Source organism: Pipistrellus hanaki (genome assembly GCF_964339955.1).
Source record: "Pipistrellus hanaki genome assembly, chromosome: 11".
In the NCBI taxonomy this organism is placed as follows: Eukaryota; Metazoa; Chordata; class Mammalia; order Chiroptera; family Vespertilionidae; genus Pipistrellus; species Pipistrellus hanaki.
Genome location: NC_140513.1, coordinates 27,279,163 through 27,299,919, shown reverse-complemented (window position 1 = coordinate 27,299,919; position 20,757 = coordinate 27,279,163). Strand labels below are relative to the sequence as shown.

At 48.9% G+C, this 20,757-nt stretch overlaps 1 protein-coding gene across 2 annotated transcripts; it reads right to left on the bottom strand.

Moving 5' to 3' along the window:
- Positions 1 to 243: 243 nt before the first annotated feature.
- Positions 244 to 12,279, bottom strand: NOL6 (nucleolar protein 6). Of its 2 annotated transcripts, XM_084897954.1 has the most exons (27): positions 11,909 to 12,279; positions 11,564 to 11,611; positions 10,872 to 11,078; positions 10,672 to 10,788; positions 9,207 to 9,386; positions 8,671 to 8,839; positions 8,275 to 8,409; positions 8,027 to 8,190; positions 7,820 to 7,940; positions 7,348 to 7,406; positions 7,158 to 7,259; positions 6,854 to 6,969; positions 6,513 to 6,690; positions 6,232 to 6,354; positions 5,781 to 5,929; positions 5,555 to 5,630; positions 5,183 to 5,323; positions 4,918 to 5,035; positions 4,682 to 4,836; positions 4,414 to 4,577; positions 3,839 to 3,991; positions 3,525 to 3,622; positions 2,587 to 2,711; positions 2,397 to 2,486; positions 1,824 to 2,018; positions 1,635 to 1,736; positions 244 to 1,462 (listed from the first exon to the last, which is right to left on the bottom strand). In XM_084897954.1, the coding sequence occupies exons 3-27, from the start codon at positions 11,076 to 11,078 to the stop codon at positions 1,313 to 1,315; spliced, it is 3,387 nt and encodes a 1,128-aa protein (XP_084754080.1). In that variant the 5' UTR covers positions 11,564 to 11,611; positions 11,909 to 12,279; the 3' UTR covers positions 244 to 1,312. The 2 variants fall into 2 exon arrangements, with proteins under 2 accessions (XP_084754080.1, XP_084754079.1); XM_084897953.1 differs by lacking the exon at positions 11,564 to 11,611 and having other exon boundaries at positions 11,909 to 12,275.
- Positions 12,280 to 20,757: the final 8,478 nt, after the last annotated feature.

Sequence of the window (20,757 nt, the reverse complement as noted above, 5' to 3'; positions counted from 1 at the left end):
ATGTGGCTTATCATCTTGAGGATGAAGCCCCATAGACAGGCAGCAAAGTCCCCCCTCCACAAACAGGCCCCGGTAATTTTCTGTTCGTCTTTCAGAAAATAAGGCCATTGGAAGTACGCCTTCACAGGGCCTGTATGAGTGTATGACCAAATTCCCGTAAATAAGATGCTCCCTGCCCCCAAAGAGCTTACATAGAGGAGACAAGGTTAAAACCCCAAGGAAAAGGTAGACAAGCCAAGAACATGAGAAAATTAAATGATTTATTTTTAAACCAGAATTTAAGACAATGGAAGAGTTTGTGGTGCAAACTCTTCCATTGTCTTAAATTGATGGCAAAGCACAGTAACTGCTCCAATGAATTCAGAGGCAAAGAGCCTCTTGGCTGGGGTGAGGGAAGGGTTTAAGGAGGAGGCACTTTTGATCTGAGTCTAGAAAAACAGCAAGATTAGGGGAGATGGAGAGGGGAGGGGCTGCTGTATGCGGTATGGACCGGGTGAAAGGAAGCAGTATCCTCTCCCAGAGCACGGGAGCTCCTGGAGCAGGACTCCGTCTGGCTCCCCAGGCTCCCCCCCGCGGCACATGGCGGGTGGTCCGTGATATGAATGGGCAGCAGCAGAGGTGGAGGGTGTTGCACACTGACGCCAGGGCAGCACTCTGTGCTTCGGCATCTCTCCTCAACTTGAGGGGAGTGACCAGCCCCCTCAACCTCTCACCCACATAGCCTCTCCATGTCCTCTGTGCTTTTCCAGGTCCCGCCCTGGAAAGCAGCAGAACCAACACAGGAAGGCAGGCTGCCCCTTCAGAGTTATCTACCAGCCCCACTCCGCTGCTCCGTGCTGTTGCTCTGACCCGCAGGAAGTGCCACATCTGCTCTGGGCCCTGTGTAAAGGCCAATAATGCACCAAAGGACATGCAGAGGTCTAGGCACATATCCTGGCAATGGGAAGGGGACAGAGTCCCAGCCCTGGGCACATGTCCCCCTTTCCTGGCTTCTGGGCGCAGCCTAGGAAGAAGTCCCAGGCCAGGGCTGACGGATGGAACTCCTGGGCTCATTCAGTACCGTCTGCTTCAACTTCTGAGAGTTCAGTCAGGTCCAGGGGACTCCGTAAGACACATGGCCCCTGCCCCACTGCTGGTGCATCAGACAGAGAATTGGGGCAGGACTTTTCCTGGGAATGACTCAGTGTGTTCAAGTCAGCAGGCTCTCCATGGAGGGCCCATATGCAGCGAGGGTGGAGGTCCCGCCACTGCCGCCTTGCTCCGGAGGTCTGCCATCCTGCTGTCCATCCGCAGCTGCTCCTGAGCCTGGAGCTCACACAGTCCACCTCTCGCTTCGGGCCTCCACGGCCCGTACCAGGCCTTCACCCAGGATGGCAAAGTCCTCCAGGATGGCTTCTACGTTGGGCACCATCACCATCTCCCCGCCTTGAGACACCACCATGCGCCCCTTTGTGTTGGAGGCCTGTGGGAATCAGAGGAATGAAGTGTCACAAAGACACACCCAGAGACACCGACACATTCACGTCACACCTGACACAGGGTCACTCGTGGAGCAGGCCACACACAGACACGCACGCCCGCGGGGGACCACACGCACACACTCGGGAGCAGATGGCTGTCACCAGCCAGCGCACCTTGAAAGGGTGGGGCTGGAAGCTGGTGGGCCTCCAGAGGACTCCAATCACCTCGCCACCATGCTGGTCGTAGAAGAAGAGGGCCAGGTCCCCGTAGGCCTCCTAAGAAAGAGCAGGACGGAGACAAGGTTACGGGACAGAGTCACCCCCATGTCCCCTCCCCAGGGTCGGTCAGCCCTGAGGACCCACCCTGAGCTGTGCCAGGTAGAGCTGAGGAGGGTCGTAGCCCAGCACGGGCATCAGGGACGAGGGCGCCGGCTTCCTGAGCACGCCCCGGCAGAAGGAGGCAGCTGGTGAGTCCACAGCCTGGCGGTGCCGGGGGATGTGGCGGGGAGACAGGCGGATCAGCACATCATACATGTCCAAGGGAGGCCGGAACACTGTCTGAGAAAGGACAGGGAGAGTCAATAGTGCCCACTGAAGAGTTCAGAACTGACCACAAACCTTTCTACATGTCCACCTTGACTTCTCCCCCTTGATGTGACCACCCATGATGGGCCTGAATGCTCACGTGAAGAAAGAAACAAGAGCCAGCTGGTGCGAGCTTGGGTCTAGCACAAGGAGCACAGGCTCGGAGCGGGAGGCCTGGATGGAGCTGGGTCCCCGTTCTCCTCTAGGCCCCGCCACTGCCAGTCACCCTGGGCAGCTTCAATCCCAACAAACAGGAGGCTGGGCATCCCCTGAGGGCTCCTGGAACTCCATATTTCTAGGTCAAAGGTGGATCCCCAGAGCCCCCAGAGTCAGTCCTGCTCAGGGGCTTACCCTGATGTCTCCAGGCCCCCGGGGATCCATCAGCTGCTTCTCCAGGATCGGCAAGGCCTCGGCTGCCAGGACCACAAGCTGCTGCAGGATCTGGGGACACACACGTGTGTCAAGTCAGTCTGACCTGACCACAGGCCTGCTTTTCCCGTGGGAGAAAACCACACATTTGGGGGCAGAGATGGGAGTGAACCTGGGGCGAGGGTCCATCCTGCGTCCAGATGGAGTGTTTGCGGTCCTGAGGGGTAATGATGACCATGACGGGGAGTTGTTTCCGAGCTGCCAGGAAGCCACTGCGGATCTCCGCCTGCTCCTCCGCTGTGGGCAAGAGGGAACCTTGGCTCAGCTCGCCCCTCTCCCCCAGACGCCCTCCCCCGCCCCAGGTCCTCCTCCTGCACACCCAGCGGCTACCCATCACAAGGGCTTTCCAACGCACCCCCAGGTGGCAAAAGCGGTGAAAGGGACACGGAATTCGCCTTAGTCAGGCAGGGCGTTAACTGCCAGCCTCAGCCCAGAGGAAGAATTTTCCACTGCCTGGCACCCATCTGGTTTCCAGGCCCGTGCAAGCTGAGGCCTGGCCCCGGCCCCCTCCCACCCCAGGCTCGCACACACCTGCGGGATTAGAAAGCTGACACCTTCCTCTTCCTCACATTACAGCCAGAAAGCATCACTCCCACCCCACCCCCAAGAGGTCTGGCAACTTTTTTTTTTTTTTTTTTTTTTAAGAGAGAGGAAGGGGGAGGAGGGAGAGACAGAGTTTGCTGCCCCACTTGTTTATGCATTTATCGGCTGATTCTTGTATGTGTCCTGACCACGGATAGAATTCATAACCTTGGTATATTGGGACAATGCTCTAACCAAGTGAGCTACCCACCCAGGGCAGTGGGCATCTATTCTAATCTGACCCTCCTTCCCTGTTCCTGGTCATCACGTGACCAAACCACATCGCTGAGTCTCAGAGTTCCCCAAAGGCTTGCTCTGGGCCTCTCCCTCCTCCTAATTCCCCACCCCAAGGCAACCAGGGTCAAGTGTAGCAATCTGGGACAGGGGAGGTACGGGAAAAACCTAACAGACTGACCAGGAAAAACGCTGCCTGCCACACTCTGCAATCCACAAAGTCCTACCACTCACCAGTGAGTTCATTGTTGAGGTTGACAATGAGGGGGTTGTTCTTCCAATCAAAGGTTGATACCAGGAAAAGGAACCGAAGGAAGCCCACCTGGGGGGAACTGGGGGAGAAGGAGTGAGCAAAGTGGGTCCAGGCCCACATCCCCAAGCTTCCTGCAGTCTAGGGGCTAGACCCCTTGGCATGGATTGAGGGTATGTCTCAGAACCCCTTCTGTCACATGCCTCAGCCACCCTCTCCCATCTGGGCTGAAGGTGCAGCACAAGGGATCAAAGTCCCAAGGGGGACTTCCTGGCAGAGAAAAGGCGGAGGGAGTCACCTGGGAAGGGTGAAGGGCTCAGGGTGCAGGAAAAGAGCGGCAGCCACCAGGTCCAGACTCTCATCAGTGAAGCCCTCGCCCAGGAGCTGGGCACGCACCCACCGCTTGGCTAGCCGAGCCACACCCGAGAAGGCTGGGTGCTGCTGCTGGAGTCTGGGGGGAGGAAGGGGAAGAGGGAGTGGCAATGAGACTCAGCACTCAGGGCCCAAGACCAGTGTTTCAGCCCTCGTGCCACTGCTTATTCAAACTTCACCAACACTAGCTCCGTGCCAATGCATTACATGTACGACCTCATGCCTTCCTAACTAATGACCCAAGAGGTCAGTCCTAGCATCACTCCCACTTTATAGATGAGAAGAATAAGGTCCAGGGGAATCGGCCGATAGGGATTTTTTTTTTTTTTTTTTTTTTTTTAGCCAGTGAAATAGCAAAGCCAGGATTTTAGAATTTGCCTGACACCAGAATGCATATCCCTAAATACTACGCCATGTGGCCTCCCAGAGAGGCAGGCAGGCCAGAACAGAATGGGGGCAGAAATGGGTCTACAGACACAAGAGCCCGTGCGGGGGCCATACCCATGCAAGGCACTTGTGAGCAGCGGCAACTGCTTTGTGTCTTTCTCCAGGCGGAGGGAGGCAGGCGTGTCCCTCAACGAGATCATCCCCTCAGGGCTCCGCATCTCCTTCAGGATCTGGGGCTCCCGCTGATAGGCCACACGGACCCGGAACACAAACCCGTCCTGTTGGAAGAGGGCACGGGATGGGAGGTACGTGTCTGCCTGAGGCACCCTGATGCGTCCGTCCGCCCCTCACCAGGGATACCCCTGCCCTACGCCAGCCTAACCTTCAGGACGTCGGTGTGTGTGGCCGTGGCCCGGCACTGCAGCCCGTGCTGTTGTGCCAGCAGCTCTGCCAGGCGCAGCTGGAAAGCCGCCCGAACCCGCCGTATGGCCTCAGCATCCTGTGGCCACTGGCCGCTGCCCTCCAGGTGACACACCACTGGGGAGAAGAGCGAGAGGTCTCGGTCTGCAGCGTGGGGTGGGAACAGTTCCTCGCATCCCCTCCCAAGAGCCCCCTCACCAGTCATGGGCTCCACATAAGCTGGACAGGGCTTATCGGGCCGGGGCAACAGCGAGGCCCGCTCTGGAAGGTGCTTGTAGAAGGAGGAGGCGGGCCAGACTGGAGCTGGTGGGAATACCTATGGAATAAGGAAGGCTGAAGAAGAAGGGGCCTGGGGCTGGGAAGGGGGGAGTGCCCAGAGTCAGGAGCTGGGAGAATACCAGGTGGGTCAAGCAGAGACGGGGATCACCAAAGAGAAAGGGCTCTCTCCCTCCTCTTGCCTCACCTCAGTGTAGCGCAGCACCGGGTGAGCTCCTTGCACAGCAGACACCGTCAACGGGAGACCATCCAGCCCCCACAGCAGGCGGCTGAGTTCATCATAGCAACGCACCGCGGCTGCCAGTGCCTCCTCCCCTGTGCTGGAGGTCTGTGAGGGAGAAAACAGTCAGGAGGCCAGGACTCTGTGGAACTAACCCCACTACCACCAGGGAATCTGCCATCACTCAGGCTGCTGCAGAGCCAGCACCCCCTCTGCTGGACATTCCAGGAAGTGCAGTCTGGCTAAGGTGGTAAGGGCTCTCGAACCCCAACCAATCCAGCCATACGGGCTCCTCTACATAATCGTTAGCTTGACTGCAATCCCAAACCAGGGTCGTACCTCTTTCAAGCCTTGGATCAGTGCATCCAGGTGGCCTCCCATATAGCGGACACAGGTCTCTGGAATGTCAGCATGGCTGGAAGAGGGGCACAGACACAGTGCATGTATTGGGGGCTAGGAGTCCACTGCTGGATGTGAGCTGCTCTCCCCAAAAGCCTGGGCCTGACCCTCCTAAAAGGCTCCCCAGCCCACAGTTGCCTCCTGGCATTCAGATGCCCACACTCACAGTGCCAAGAGGTGGGTGACCACCTGGTGGGGAATTAGGCGCTTCTGGGACAGAGAGCTTGCCTCCCAGACCACAGCTTCCCGAATGGCTCCATCCTGGAAACGCCGAAGCTCCGAGCGAGATCCCCAGAACTGGCGGAAGTCAGCAGCCTAAGGAGAGTAAAGGAGTAATTAGAGAGAACAACAAAGAAGGGCTCTGTCAGAAATCTCCCTGAAAGTTCTAACTGGTTTGGCTCAGTGGATAGAGCATCGGCCTGCGGACCGAAGGGTCCCAGGTTTGATTCCAGTCCAGGGCACATGCCTGGGTTGCGGGCTTGATTCTCAGGGAGAATCGGGAGCCTGGAGGATCAATGATTCTCTCTCAACACTGATGCTTCTCTATCTCTCCCTCTCCTTTCCTCTCTGAAAACAAGAGAGGGCCAAACTACCCCTCAGCCCTCAGGGTTCCTCACCTCGGGCTGGTCAGCCTCTGGACCCAGCTCAAGGACGCTGGTCAGTCCCTCAGGCCGAAGGAGCAATCCCAGAGTCAGGGCCCCAGAGTCTTTGTGCTTCGGTGGATCCTGGCTGATGTCCCACTGTAGAGTGCAGAAAGGCTGAGCTTAACCCAGGAGTTCTCCATCTTGGTCTAGAAACCCACTTGTTAATTATGGATGGTGTATCTTTTGTATCTCCGGGGACCCTAAACCCGGCCCACCTTTGACCCACAAACTCTGACCCCTCCATACCACCTCACCTCTGAGACTGGGGGCCGAGAGTGGGCCAGCAGGTGCAGCCGGGACCCCAGGCCCTGCTCCAGGAGGGTGGTTAGTGGACCCAAAACGGCTGAGACATAGTCCCCACCATGGTCCTGCAGCTCTGGCCATAGCTTCAGCCGGTGACATGCTGCCTGCAGACGGCTCAGTGGAAAGAGACTAGAGATGGGGACAGAAGGAGAATCAGGGACTGCTGGCCTCTATCACTTCTATCCCCCCCAAACCAGGAAAATCTGAGCACTTGCCTAAGGACCTCTGCCCCATCACTGTAGCCCCAGGGAAACAGGACCCACTGACATACCCCCACCACCCCTAAACTTACTGCAGGATGTGGTCAAAAGCCCGGATCATGGGTTTGGGAGTCATTAACAGCAGCTGGAACCCATCGTCAGCTTTGCTGTCCAGCAACGCCATCGACAGCCGTGCCTCGTGCTGCACCTGGGCACAGAGACTCAGTCGTGGGACTGCCACCACTGGACTCTCCCCTCGTGACCTGAGGGCTCAGACTAGGAGACACGCCTGCCCTGAGCTCTCTGGAGAGGAGTTTCTGAGTTCTGGTGCTGGCAGCAAAGACGGAGGCTGGGCTGGGACACCGGGGGAGCCTTGGGGTGGGGAGCCACTGGTACCTGGTGATAAGTGGAGGCAGTGACATCAGCACAAAGGTTGAGGCGGCCTGAGGAGTCCAGGAAGACAACAGGGAAGGACTGGTGGAAGTCAGCCAGGGCCGGCTTGGAGGGGGAGAGAGAGAGAAGCCTGTCAGAGTTGGGGCTCACCTTCAGGTCTTCTTGCCCAGACTCAGCCCTGCCCCCCACTCACCAAGGAAGGATCTGAGCTGAAACATAAACTGATCCCATTGACGGTCAAATCTGTGGTGGCTGAAGTGAACCAGAGAAGGTGGGCGTCAGAAAAATATTCCTCTCCCTGGGGACCCCTCCCTCCGGCCAGGTGGCTGCCACTGACTCGGGGACTCAATTTGTTCATCTATCTCAGTGTTTCCCAAAGTGTGGTTTGTGTACCCCCAGGGATACGGGAAGAGTTTGGTGGGGGTACGCGTTGCACCAGAGTTTGGTGGGGATATGCACTGCACCATGCTTAGCTGCACCTAATTCTAGGTTCTCATGAGTACGAGGGATACTCAGCATTATGAAAATTATAGAAGGGGTACACATATGTCAAAAGTTTGGGAAACGCTGATATCTGATGGTAAGAGACCAAACTGTCCCTGACAGGACGAGAGGATCCCCAAGACGAGAGGGATTCTTGGCCTCTCCAGGCCTAGTTGCCTCACCCAGAAACTGCAGGACACTTCTCAGGACCTGGTAGCCGCTCATGGTGGTGTGGATCTTGCGTGTGGACACGAGGAAGGCCACCAGCATGGAGACGAGGAACCCACTAAATCCTCCCAGGCCCTGAAAGAAAGATGGAGAGAGAGGCCCACGCTCAGAGCCAGCCCGCCACTCGGCAAGGCAGGGAAGCCGAGCCATCCGCAACTCACTTTGTCCAGTTCTCGCTGCCGCAGCCAGACCTTCAGGAGGGCCACACCATCCTTCAGCCCCGAGGCTGAGCCCAGCACAGTTGACAGGAACTGCACATGGGACTGGAGGGCTGTGTCCTGCAGGACCCATGTGTTGTAGTGAGGGGTGGGAGGCTCGGGACTACCTGTGGGACAAAAAGAAAAGCCGTGAGAAAAGTTCTCACAACGCCCTTCCTTCCAGCTCCACTGTGACACCAGCGCCTGCTCACCGTCGCCCGGAGGACTCTGCCCTTGGTACCAGGCAGAGCGCACGTTGTTCTTGGAGGGCAGCAGGCGGCACGGGCGGAAGAAGTCAGGTGGAGGGCACGGGTGGAGACGTACAGTGACCAGGTGCTCATCCTTCCCTGGAAGGGGACAGAGGGTGCTGAGACCCCGTAGCCCCTGGAGCCAGAGGGACCCCTTATCTACTTGAGGGCCCCACACACTCCCATCTCAGAATCTGAGATCTCTATACCTTCCCCTTCAAACTTGAGGCCCAAGCCTCTCACCTTGGACCTATGGGTCCTATGCTTCCCCCACTGGATTGATCACCGCATCCTGTGCCCTAGGCCCAGTGTGTGTGTGTGTGTGTGTGTGTGTGTGTGTGTGTGTGCGTCCCCACCCACCATGAGGCCGCAGCAGCAGCAAGGGTTTCAGGTGGCAGCCGTTGGTGTAGGAGAAGCGAACACTGCCAAAGAGAGGGTCTTGGGCCAAATGGTGAGCCAAGTGGGCCAGGTAGAGGGCACGCTTGCGGAAGTAGCGCTGGTTCAGCCCATCCTTGTCCTGTAGGATCTCCTGAAGGGGATCAAGAAAAGAGAGATGGCCACGCACTTTAAGTACTTGCTGTTCAAGAGTTTGGGGGCCCAGATGAAGCCAAGGTGAGAATTATAGCTTAGCAACTCCAGGAATTTTCTGCTGGCCAGAATTCCCAAGTAAGGGCTAGCAACACCACACTCAGTTTGCAAAGGTGTAAAGGGACAGCAACTGGCCTAAGGACTCATCTGAGTAGCCCTCTAAAGATAATTGCAGTGACCTATTCTTTTGATTTAGAATTCAGATTTCAATCCACTGACAAGCAACAGGTGGGGAAAAGGGAGGGGACTCTGGGATTTTTAAGTAGTACAGTAGCAAGCCATTCCATCCCCTCAACTCTGGACCTCACCTTGGGCATGGTCAGTGCTACATCCACATTGATGTCTGGCCGGATGCAGGTGCCCAAAAGGTAGCTGCCCACAACAGTGACCTGGGCTGGGGGCAGGAAGCGGAAACAGCCCTTCACAGTATAGGGCACTTGGTGGAGAGGCACTCGAACGCCAGCTGGGAGCCATGCCTGCTCAGTCAGCTGTGGGGACAGAGACGGTGATGCATTGATTTGATTGAACACGTCCCCTGGATGTCTAGTACACCTCTCAAATACAAAACGTCAACATGTTTGAAACCAAACTCCTGATCTTCTTGTAAACACATCTTCTCCATGAAGGTAATTCCCTACTAGTTGCTCAGGCCAAAAACATTTATATCACCATACTCATCTGTTAAGAATTCCCACTTCACTTTCAAAAGACATCCAGACATGGCCACATCTCTAAACCACCATTTTTTAGTGATCACTGCATAAGAGGTTCCTAAGCCCTTTCCCTGATTTCACCTACGTCCCACTCTGTTCTACTTTTTAAATAATTTTATTTATGTATTTCTAAAATTTGTATTTATTGACTTTAGAGTAGGGGTGGGGAATGTCCGACCCATGGGCCATTTAAGTCCTGCAAAATCATTTGGTCTGGCCCTGCCAAGGCATTAACAGGGGTGAGTTAATTAAATATTTGACTAGTCCTAACTGGTTTGGCTCAGTGGATAGAGCGTCGGCCTGCAGACTGAAGGGTCCCAGGTTTGATTCTGGTCAAGGGCACATTCTCTGTTGTGGGCTTGATCCTCAGTATGGGGCAAGCAGGAGGCAGTGGATCAATGATTCTCTCTCATCATTGAGGTTTCTATCTTTCCCTCTCTAGCAGTCTAATTTTTAAGTTGATAATTTTTTATGGCCTGAAAATGATATTGCATGGCAGTACGGCTCAATGGTTGAGCATCACTATAAACCAGGAGGTTGAGGCTCAATTCCTGGTCAGGGCACATGCCCAGATTGTGGACTCAATCCCTGTTAGGGCTGCGTAGGAGGCAGCTGATCAATGTTTCTCACTCAACAATGTTTCTGCCCCTCCCTCTCCCTTCCTCTCTCTTTAAAAAAAAAAAAAATTTTATTAAAAAAATAATCACAAATCACTCCCATCCTCTGATATTCCCATAATCCCCTTACTTCGACCTACTTTTTTTATTTTATTATTTTCATAGTGCTTAATACCTTCTAATTTACCATGTAGTTAGTTTACTTGTCATGCTTATTACCTATTGTCCATAACCCCAACACTAAAACAGGCTGCTTTGTTCACTGATGCAGCCTATGAACACAACTACTGCAAGGCATATATAAACATTTGCTAAATGAATGAACATGTGACTGATCACACTCCCAGCTTTGCCTCCTGGCTACGAGAATAAGCTTCCTGGCACCCTAGCCTCTCCAGAGCCCTGTTTCTGGGCTTTCCAGTGTCCTATACCACCAGTCTTACCTCTGTCTCAGTGGTTGAGGGCACCCTCATGATCTTTTGGTTGACATCTCGTAGGAAAGCATCAATCCGCTCCTTCTTCTTCTCTGACAGCTTCACTTCCTTCAGTAGCTCCTCTACCTATAAGAAGGGGTGGGGAGAGTCTTTTATCCTCAGGATCTCAGGTCTGCCCCTCTCAGCTAAGCCCCAGCCACACACGGTACCTGTAAACGAAGCAAGCTGGAGTGGAACAGGCTCTCAGTCTCCCGAAGGCGATTCAGTTCCTCGCTGGTAGGTTCCTTGTACAGTTCTGCCCGGCTAAGCTTCACTGGCTGCAGGAGACCCTCCGCTGGAGACCCAGCCGCTCCATGCTTCTTTGAAAAGTCCTTCTTCCCCTCCTTGACTGTGCCTTCCAGAGTTGACTCCATCATCTGTGCCCAGTGAGAGGGAGAAACCAGTGTGAGGTCATAGATGTTTATCGATAATTCTCTGCCTGAAGTACCACCTGATTGGATAAGGGTAAGAGCTTTACTGGCATCTGCTCCCTCTTTTAAATGGGAGTCAGATTGTGTAAACACTCAGGATCATCATTCCTTAGAAGAACGTTACTGAGCTCTAGACAGAACTCCTTGAGTTGAGGGTTCCCTGTCTGACACACAAGCAAGGAGCACAGGTAGGGGTAGTAGCTGACTGGGCCCTATCCTAAGCCACACCTGAGTTCCTTGTATTTCCAGGGATCACGCATCAGGGTGCTTCTAATTCTGCTGGGTCAGACCTGGGACTTTGCAAATGCCATCTTCACTCTTTCTCTATTCAAATCCTGCCAGGTTCCATCTCCCCTAGCAAGCCCTGACTAACCCTGATTAGTACTGTATACACTAGTGCTTAATTAGTGATGGAAAGAACTAGAACTTACTGGCTCTGGCGAAAACACTCAGTAAGTCACCCCAATCTCACAATAATCCTGGAAGAAAACGAACACTTGAAAAAGTCCCGCGAGCCCGAGGTTCCAGAGTCGGTATGCCTATACTGTGAGCAGACTTCAAATCCTGGTCAGCGGGATCCCAAACCTTCACTGGAGCCCTGGGCCCCGCCCCCCATGCACAGATCCACATGCGCCACCATGTGCCCGGCGGGAGGCATCGGACGGATGGAGCCGATCCAGAGAGACCCGCACTCGTGCCCCTTGCTGGAGAGCAGTCAGGCTTTGCCACCTCCACCACGTGGAGCAGCACCCTTTCCTCCCAGATGGCTCACCCACCTCCGGATCGCCGGCAGCTCCGGGAAGCTGGGCTCCCACAGGCGCTGGCCCCATCCCTCCGGGTCGTCTGGCTCCCGCGAGTCAGGTTTAAAGCCGGCGGTACAACTTCTTCCCACGGCGACAGAACCTCCGGAGCCCCTCCGCAGAAGCTGGACCCCCTCAGCAGGCCTCCTACATACCCCAAAAGACCTGCTGGGGTACCCCAAGAAGAGACATTGCCAGGGCCGCCCCAGAAAACGCCAACGAGCCACGTGCCGCAAGACTCCGCCCAGCTCCAGAATCATTGGACCAGTGCCCCGAAGGGTTGCTCGCCATTGGTTGCTGTCAATCTTCGGGGCCGCCCATTTTAAGGGAGGAGTCAAACAGATTTGCTTTACGGTCTCTTTGCGACACCAGACAGGAAGCTGGCCGGTAGTTGCTGGCCGCTTCCTTTTTCCTCACTTCCTCCGCTTGGGTCAAGAGGACAAGGGCGGAGCTAATGTGCGACCGCTCAGGAGTGTTTTATTTATTTACACCAGTGATTCTTATCCCTTTTCTTCGTCTACAGCATCTTAGTAATTCACCAGTCTTGTCAGTTCTACCTCCAAACTATATCTTGAATTGACTCGTTCTCTGTTTTTTACTACCAAGTTTAGTCTGAGTTGCATCATCCTGTCCCTAGTTTATTGTAATAACTTTTCTCCAGATTATTACATTTCCCAAATGTACTGAAACGTTGCAATAGGAATATAATGAACGCCATGTAATCATAGTCCAATTATAAAGTTTAACCTTGATTCAATACTATGATATAAAGTTCATGCTCAAATTCTGCCTATTATCTCGATATCTTTTATATACTAACAGCTTATTTCCTGATACAAGGTCATGCATTCATTTAGTCGTTTTTCTTTTCTCTCAATCCGGAACATTTTCTGATCTCATCCTTTTTTGGTCTATTATGACAACGTCTTTGAAGAATATAGGACAGTTTCATTTGTTTATTTTAAATATATTTTTATTGATTTCAGAGAGGAAGGGAGAGAGAGCTAGAAATACCAATGATGAGAGAATCATTGATCAGCTGCCTCATGTACGCCCCATACTGGGGATCGAGCCTGCAACCCCAGCATGTGTGTCCTGACTGGGGATTGAACCGAGACCTTCTGGTTCATAGACCTACACTTAACCACTGAGCCATGCTGGGCAGGCTAAAAACAATTTTTGATGGTTTATTAATTATCTACCTCTTTGCTCTTTGAGTCCATGAAAGCAAGGACCAGATCTATAAGCCCAGTGTCTAGCCCACTGTGAATACTCAATAAATGTAAAATGAATGAATGAATGTGTCAATCTTCTAGTTCTGTCTCTTATCATTGTCTCCATCAAATTTATGCCAGGCCAAATTGAACTACTTGGAGTTTCCCGACTCTATCTTGCCCTCCTGCCCTGTACCTTTGAACTTGCTGTCTTCTTTGCTCAGAATATTTTGGTTGTTTTCCCCTGAGCTTTATTGAGCTATAATTGATAGCATTGCTTAAGTTTAAGATGTACAATGTGATGATTTGTTGCATATCATAAAATGATTACCACTGTCAGGTTAATTAACACATTTAACACATCCTTCACCTCACATAACAACCATTTATTGTGATGGTAATGGTAGTAGTGGTGAGAACATTTAATATTTACTCTGTTAGAAACTTTCAAGCATACAATACAGTATTGTTAACTACTGTCATCATGCAGTACATTAGAGCCCCAGATTCATTCCTCTTATAAGTGGAAATGTGTGCCTTTTAACTAACATCATCTCATTTCCCCCACTCCTCAGTCCCTGGCAATCACCAGTCTACCCTGTGCTTCCATGAGCTTGGTGTTTTGAGATACCACACATAAGTGACATCATACAGTATTTTTTTTTCTCTGACTTACTTCACTTGCTAATGCCCTTACTAATGTTCATCCATGTTGTCACATATGACAAGATTTCCCTCTATATGGCTGAAGAATGCTTTGATTGTTAAGGAAGGTTTCCTGGAGGAGATGGGGCTTGTGCTAAGTCTTGAAACATGATTTCAGTTTTGAATTGAGAGGATGGAGCAGCACTGCTCAAGTCTGAGGAAGATCAAAGAGATAAGAAATTAGTTGATCACTCATCCCACATTGGATGACACTTAAGAAATGTCAAATCCTGTGCTTAGTATAAAAGATAAATAAGACATGATGGTCACAAGCCAGAAACTAGACTACTACTCTTGCCCTCACATTTGCAGGCTTATCCCTCTACTCATTTAAATATAATGTCACAGAGATTTCTTCCATCTCTGCCCTGCCTCCATTTAAAATTGCATCAACCCCTGCCCTAGCAGGGTGGCTTGGTTGATTGGAGCAACAAAAGGTTTCATGTTAGATTCCCAGTTGGGACATATACCTAGGATGTCGGTTTGATCCCCCATCGGGGCGTGTATGTGAGACTCCAATAAATGTTTCTCATATCAATGCTTCTCTCTCCCTCCTCTCTCTCTAAAATCAATAAAACATCTTTCCGAGTGAGGATTTAAAAAATAAAGTTGCATTCACCTCAACATTTTTAGTCTTGATTTCCTTAATCGCCTTTAGTAGTATTAACCAAAATTTGCAATAATATTGTTTACTTATTACCTGTTTTTGTCTGTTTCTATCTCATTATCTAGAATGTAAGCTCCATGGGGGCAGGATGCAATAATTTCTGTCTCATTAACTACTGTATCCTTGGAATTTAGCACAGGACCTGTCACAGAGCATACACTCAATACGTATTTGTTGAGTGAATGAATGGCTCTATCCTAAGAGTAACTCAGAGGTTGGGAGAAGGATGTAAACAAATAATTGCAATATAGCTTTGGGGTAGGGGTAATAATATGCAGTTGCTGTGGGCATGTTAGACTAGGAACATTATGGCATAGTGGTTAGAAGCAGTCACACTAAAGTGGGATGGCCAAGGTTCAACTCCAGGTTCTGCTATTTATTCATTGGGTGACATTTTTATTATTGATCTTAGAGAGAGGGAGGGAGGGAGAAACATCACTTGGTTGCTTCCCACATGCAATGGGCAACCAAGGCTTATGCCCTGATGGGGAATCAAACCCATCAATTTTTGGTGCACAAGTTGATGCTGCAACCAACTGAGCCACACCTTTCAGGGCCATGGGCTGACTTTCCTAACCTCTCTAAGCCTTATTATACACAGTTATATAGATATTCTAGTAATGACCATGTCATGGATTTTTTTGTGAGTGTTAAATAGGATACTGCTTGCCTGTCACATACTGATGCACAGCAAATGTTAGCTATTATGTATTAAAGGAAAATTATCCCTTATGAGCACTACCCAAGACTTACATGCATTAAGATATGCAGAATGAAAACAACTGTGGTTATTTTCCTCCTAAAGTCAGAATTAACTTTTCTAAAGCAAGTGCCCCTCCCAAGATTGATTTCCATGTATTTTCTTTGTGCAAGGAAGGTAATTGATTCTTCAGTAGAGCCCTGGTTGTACCAGGTGATGCCAGAGACGGAGGGTAAATATCCTGGGGGTTTTTCACCACTAGAGGGCACCAAATCAGTCAACTCAATCTCTATTTGCCATTATGAAACAATATGAGGAAGCACTAATAAACTGTTTCTGCCATTCATTCTTTTCTTTTCTTTTTTTTTTTTTTTAAATTTATTTTGGAGAGAGAGGGAGGGAAAGAGAAACATCGATGTGAGAGAGAAACAACAATTGGTTACTGCCCATACATGCCCCAAACTTCCAACCTGGGAATGTGCCCTGACCCGGAATCAAATCTTTGAACCTGCAATCCTTTGGTGTACGGGAGAACCCTCCAACCAACTGAACCACACTGGTCATGACTGCAATTCATTCATTCACTTAAAAATATATATAGCCGAAGCCAGTTTGGCTCAGTGGATAGAGCATTGGCCTGCGGAATGAGGGGTCCCAGGTTGGGTTCCAGGTTCGATTCCATTCAAGGGCACGTACATTGGTTGCGGGCACATCCCTGGTGAGGGATGTGCAGGAGGCAGCTGATCAATGTTTCTGACTCTATCTCTCCCTTCCTCTCTGTAAAAAAATCAATAAAATATTAATAAATAAATAAATATGCCGAAACCGGTTTGGCTCAGTGGTAGAGTGTCAGTCTGCGGACTGAAAGGTCCCAGGTTCGATTCCGGTCAGGGGCATGTACGTTGGTTGCAGGCACATCTCCGGTGGGGGGTGTGCAAGAGGCAGCTGGTCGATGTTTCTCTCTCATTGACGTTTCTAGCTCTCTCTCTCTCTCCCTTCCTTTCAAACAAGAAAAAAATAAATAAATAAAATTTAAAAAAATAAATAAATAAATATATATATATATTTATTTATGTTTCTCTTGAAATGTTCATGTTTTATTTGATTACAAAAATCCACATTTTTAACCGGTATCCACATTTTTAATTGGTACCGGTTAATAATGCAGATTTTATAATCAAAGAAAACATGGTCATTTCAAGAGAAACATCTAAAGTGCTTTATTCAATGTAATGTCCATTGCTAGCTACATATTTCCGGTAATTTGTGGATACCGTTCCAATAGAACTTTTCTTGTTTTGAGGAAGACCATTCAGAGACCCAATTTTCCACTTCTTCGTATGTTTTGAAGTGCTGCTTAGAAAGTGTGTGTGTCATTAATTGGAGTGTAACCTGAAGGAGCAAGGTCTGGTGAATACGGCAGGTGGGTTAATACGTCCCAGGAAAGATCTTTTAGAGAGGAAGGGAGAGAGAGAGCCAGAAACATCAATGAGAGAGAGACATCGACCAGCTGCCTCCTGCACACCCCCTACGGGGGATGTGTCCACAACCAATATTCATGCCATTGACCGGAATCGAACCCGGTACCTTTCAGTCCACAGGCCGACGCTCTATCCACTGAGCCAAACCGGTTTCGGCTCCAGGAAAGATCTTTTAATGTATCTTTAATTTGTTTTGAAGTGGGTGATGGTGCGTCATCATGAAGTAAAATTACTTTGCCTTGTCTTCTGGACCATCCTGGTGGTTTTATGATCAAAGTGTGGTTCAAATTGATTATTTGTTGTTGGTAGCGATCAGAATGAATGGTTTCATCTGGTTTTAGAAGCTCATAATACACCACACCTTCTTGATCCCACCAAACGCAGAGCATTGTCTTCTTTCTGAAGCGATTTGGCCTTGCAGTCGTTGTTGATGGTTGAGCTGGATCAACCCATGATTTTGTGCGTTTGGAATTCTCTAAATAAATCCACTTTTCATCACCAGTCACAATTCGATGGAAAAAAATTACTTTATTTCATGCCATTGAAGCAACATTTTACTGATGACTTTGCCGTTTCCCATTTGTCTTTCGTTCAGTTGATGTGGCACCATTTTTCCTTCCTTTGAAATCTTTCCCATTGCTCATAAACAATCAGAAATTATTTGCTGAGCAACGTTTAATCTTTCTGCAAGTTGTTTTTTAATTTGACACACATCTTCATCCAATAATGCTCGTAATTGTTGGTCTTCAAACTTTTTTCAGTTGACCCAGATATTCTTTGTCTTCCACATAGAAATTATCACTTTTAGCCGAAACCGGTTTGGCTCAGTGGATGGAGTGTCACCTTGTGGACTGAAAGGTCCCGGGTTCAATTCCAGTCAAGGGCATGTACCTTGGTTGCGGGCACATCCCCAGTAGGGTATGTGCAAGAGGCAATAGATCGATGATTCTCTCTCATCGATGTTTCTAACTCTCTATCCCTCTCTCTTCCTCTCTGTAAAAAATCAATAAAATGTATTTTAAAAATAATCATCACTTTTAAAGCATTTAAAATAGTGTTCACAAGTACTTTGAGATGGAGCATGTTCACCATAAGCTTCCCGAGGTATATGATAACTTTCAGTAGCACTTTTCTTCAAAATAATGAATTAAAACTTCCGCAAATGCTCTTTTTTGGGCACAAAACTTGACGATTTTTTAGCGTAAAGATTTCAGAAAATTTGACATGAAGTTTCTTGTTTTGTTTTTTCTGAAAACAAGTTTTATTTAAACAAGGATTTAAATACATAACAACATTAAAACTGAAGGGGGGGGGGAAACCCAAAAAATCATTTTTCTTACTTCATATGGATTGGGCAGTGGTTGCTAGTAAGTTGCAAGCTCTATAGCTAGCTACATGACTGACAGACACTTCGGTTTGAAATTTGTTCCCTTGTCAAAAGTTTAACTCGCATAGAAGTTTGGCCTCAAATTATGGTGTTTGGACAACAATTAACTAGGCTATGTCTGGTCAAAAAGACCTTGGTGGCAAGCCAGAAGTCTTTACACCTCACTGGAGGGAAGGTGGCAAGCTGCTCTAAGCTACATCCATCTAGTCAGGTGTAGATCTTTGACTACTTCAGGCTCCCTCTCACACCCCCTACTGGAGATGTGCCTGCAACCAAGGTATATGCCCTTGACCAGAATCAAACCAGGGACCCTTCAATCTGTAGGTCGACGCTCTATCCACCAAGCTAAACCGGCTAGGCTGTTGTAGTCAATTAGTGATTGTCTTTCTACCCTTTGTTCTGAGACCATGAGAACAATTACTTCGGATCTGCTTTGTGTCAGATAGTGTGCTGGTTGCTGAGGATCCAGCGATGAATAACACAGTTTCAAACTACTAATAAACAATGTCTTACCAGCTAAGATTAAAGACATGAGGCAAGTTCTGTGGAATTTTAGTTCTTGACCTGAGAATGGAGAACCTTAAGTACACAACTCATTAACACACTGGGCTGTGGGCCTCTCAGCCAGGTGTATGTTTATTAGTCATCCAGCTTACAGCCATGGCTACTACGATATTTAGCATGAGTTTGTGCATCAATCTGAGTAGCTTCTGGTCTGGATGCCAGGTGTTTTTTCCATCGAATTACTAAGGACCTACCATCTTCTGGGTCAGGGTGGGGCTATGATGAGTTTATGTGGGTGCAATGCTTTGAAGATGAACTTTCTGCCTATGTGTCTACTCATAGTCATGTTATTAAAGGTGTCAACATCATCTCCCACATTTCCAGGTCAGCAATCTTCTTGTCCCTGAATTGAGTGGTGGAGGAGAGGAAGCCAGAACCAGTCATGCACCATCAATTTGGGAGGAGTGGCTGCATTGACTCCAACACTTCCCCTCCTCTGAAGTGAGCTCCAATTCCAGTGGAGTTTGGCCTCCAGGCATACAGAGTAGGGTTAGGAGCTAGGGAATGATTCTTTAAAATACTGAGACCTCATCTCTGAGAAAAAAGAATAAAGAGGATCCTTTACTGTGGATTGTGCACAGTGACTTTCTTCTATAGAATACAATATCGCTCTAACCGGTTTGGCTTAGTAGATAGAGCTTTGGACTAAAGGGTCCCAGGTTCAATTCTGGTTAAGGGCATGTACCTTGGCTGTGGGCACATCCCCAGAAGGGGGTGTGCAAGAGGCAGCCAATAGATGTTTCTCTCTCATTGATGTTTCTAACTCTCTATCCCTCTCCCTTCCTCTCTGTAAAAAAAAAAAAAAAAAAAAAAAAAAAATCAATAAAATATATTTAAAAATAAAGAGTATAATATCAACACTGATAAATCATGTTGATATTATGTGCCCTTGATATGAGGTGATGAAAATATCATTTTACCTCTGTCATCTCCCCTTCCCCCCATCCCAAAGTCATATAAACTCAGTTTAATCATGAGAAAAACATCATATATCCTAACTGAGGGACATTCTATGACATACTTGACTGTCAAAGTCATAAAAAAACAAGTCTTAGAAACTGTCACAGTCAAGAGAAATCTAACAAAACATGAAAACTAAATATAGTGTGGTGCCCAGGATGAGATCTTGAAACAGAAAAAGGACACCAGATAAAAACTAAGAAAATATGAGAAAAGGCTTTAGTTAATAACATCAACATTGTTTAATTGTAACACATGTATTATACTAATGTAAGCTGTTAATTATAGGGGAAATTGGGTGCCCATGGAAAAATATGGGAATGCTCAATACTATCTCAACTTTTCTATCATCTAAAGCTGTTGTAAAAAGAAGTCTATTAAATAATGGAGGGGGTTGTATCCAGAATAAAGCTATGCCTTTACATTATTTTTTCTTCCTCTTAAAGTTCCTGTTTATGGATCATTTACCATGCACCAGTCATTGCACTAAACTTTGTATATAAATGATCTCATGTAATCTTTACAACTCTTATGTTAGGTATCATTAAGCCTCTTTTACAGAAGCTGATGAAAAAGAAAGAGGTAATATAATGTAAGTGGTGGAGCCAGTGTTGGAACCAAGGACCTTTCTGATCCCCAAATTCTAAGTGTTTGGCACTCTCACAGTACCCTGGCTTTTCAGGATATGTTATCATAGTACATGCATTCTTAAGAGAAAAGAGTATTCTATCTACATCATGGGGAATTACTTTCAACGAATAAAGACTTCAAAAAATCACGGGGATTGAAGACTCTCTAGATTTCACTTCAGTCATGATTACTTAAAAAGTCTCTCCTTCAAGCTGAAAGGACCAGTAGGGCGTCCAGGTTCACCCACATGTTACAAATGGGTAAACTGAGGAACACCCAGAGCACTTGCCCCAAATCACACAGAGGAATAGGTTCAATTTCATGCGTCCTCTATTGCCCACAGCTTCCTCTTTGTAGTTTAGGGAAGTAGAAGCTGGCTCATCTATCTGCCTTCCCCACTTCTCCATTGAAACTGTCCCCACTCAACCCCACAACTGTTTGGCACACTGCCCCTCCCACCCCCCAAACACACACACACACACACACACACACACACACACACACACACACACACACT

Coding starts and splice junctions, on each gene's coding strand:
- NOL6 (XM_084897953.1), bottom strand. CDS start 11,962: ATGGGGCCAGCGCCTGTGGGAGCCCAGCTTCCCGGAGCTGCCGGCGAT. Junction 7,260..7,347: donor TCAGCTCAGATCCTTCCTTG/GTGAGTGGGGGG, acceptor TCCCCCTCCAAG/CCGGCCCTGGCTGACTTCCA. Junction 5,631..5,780: donor GTCACCCACCTCTTGGCACT/GTGAGTGTGGGC, acceptor CCCCTCTTCCAG/CCATGCTGACATTCCAGAGA.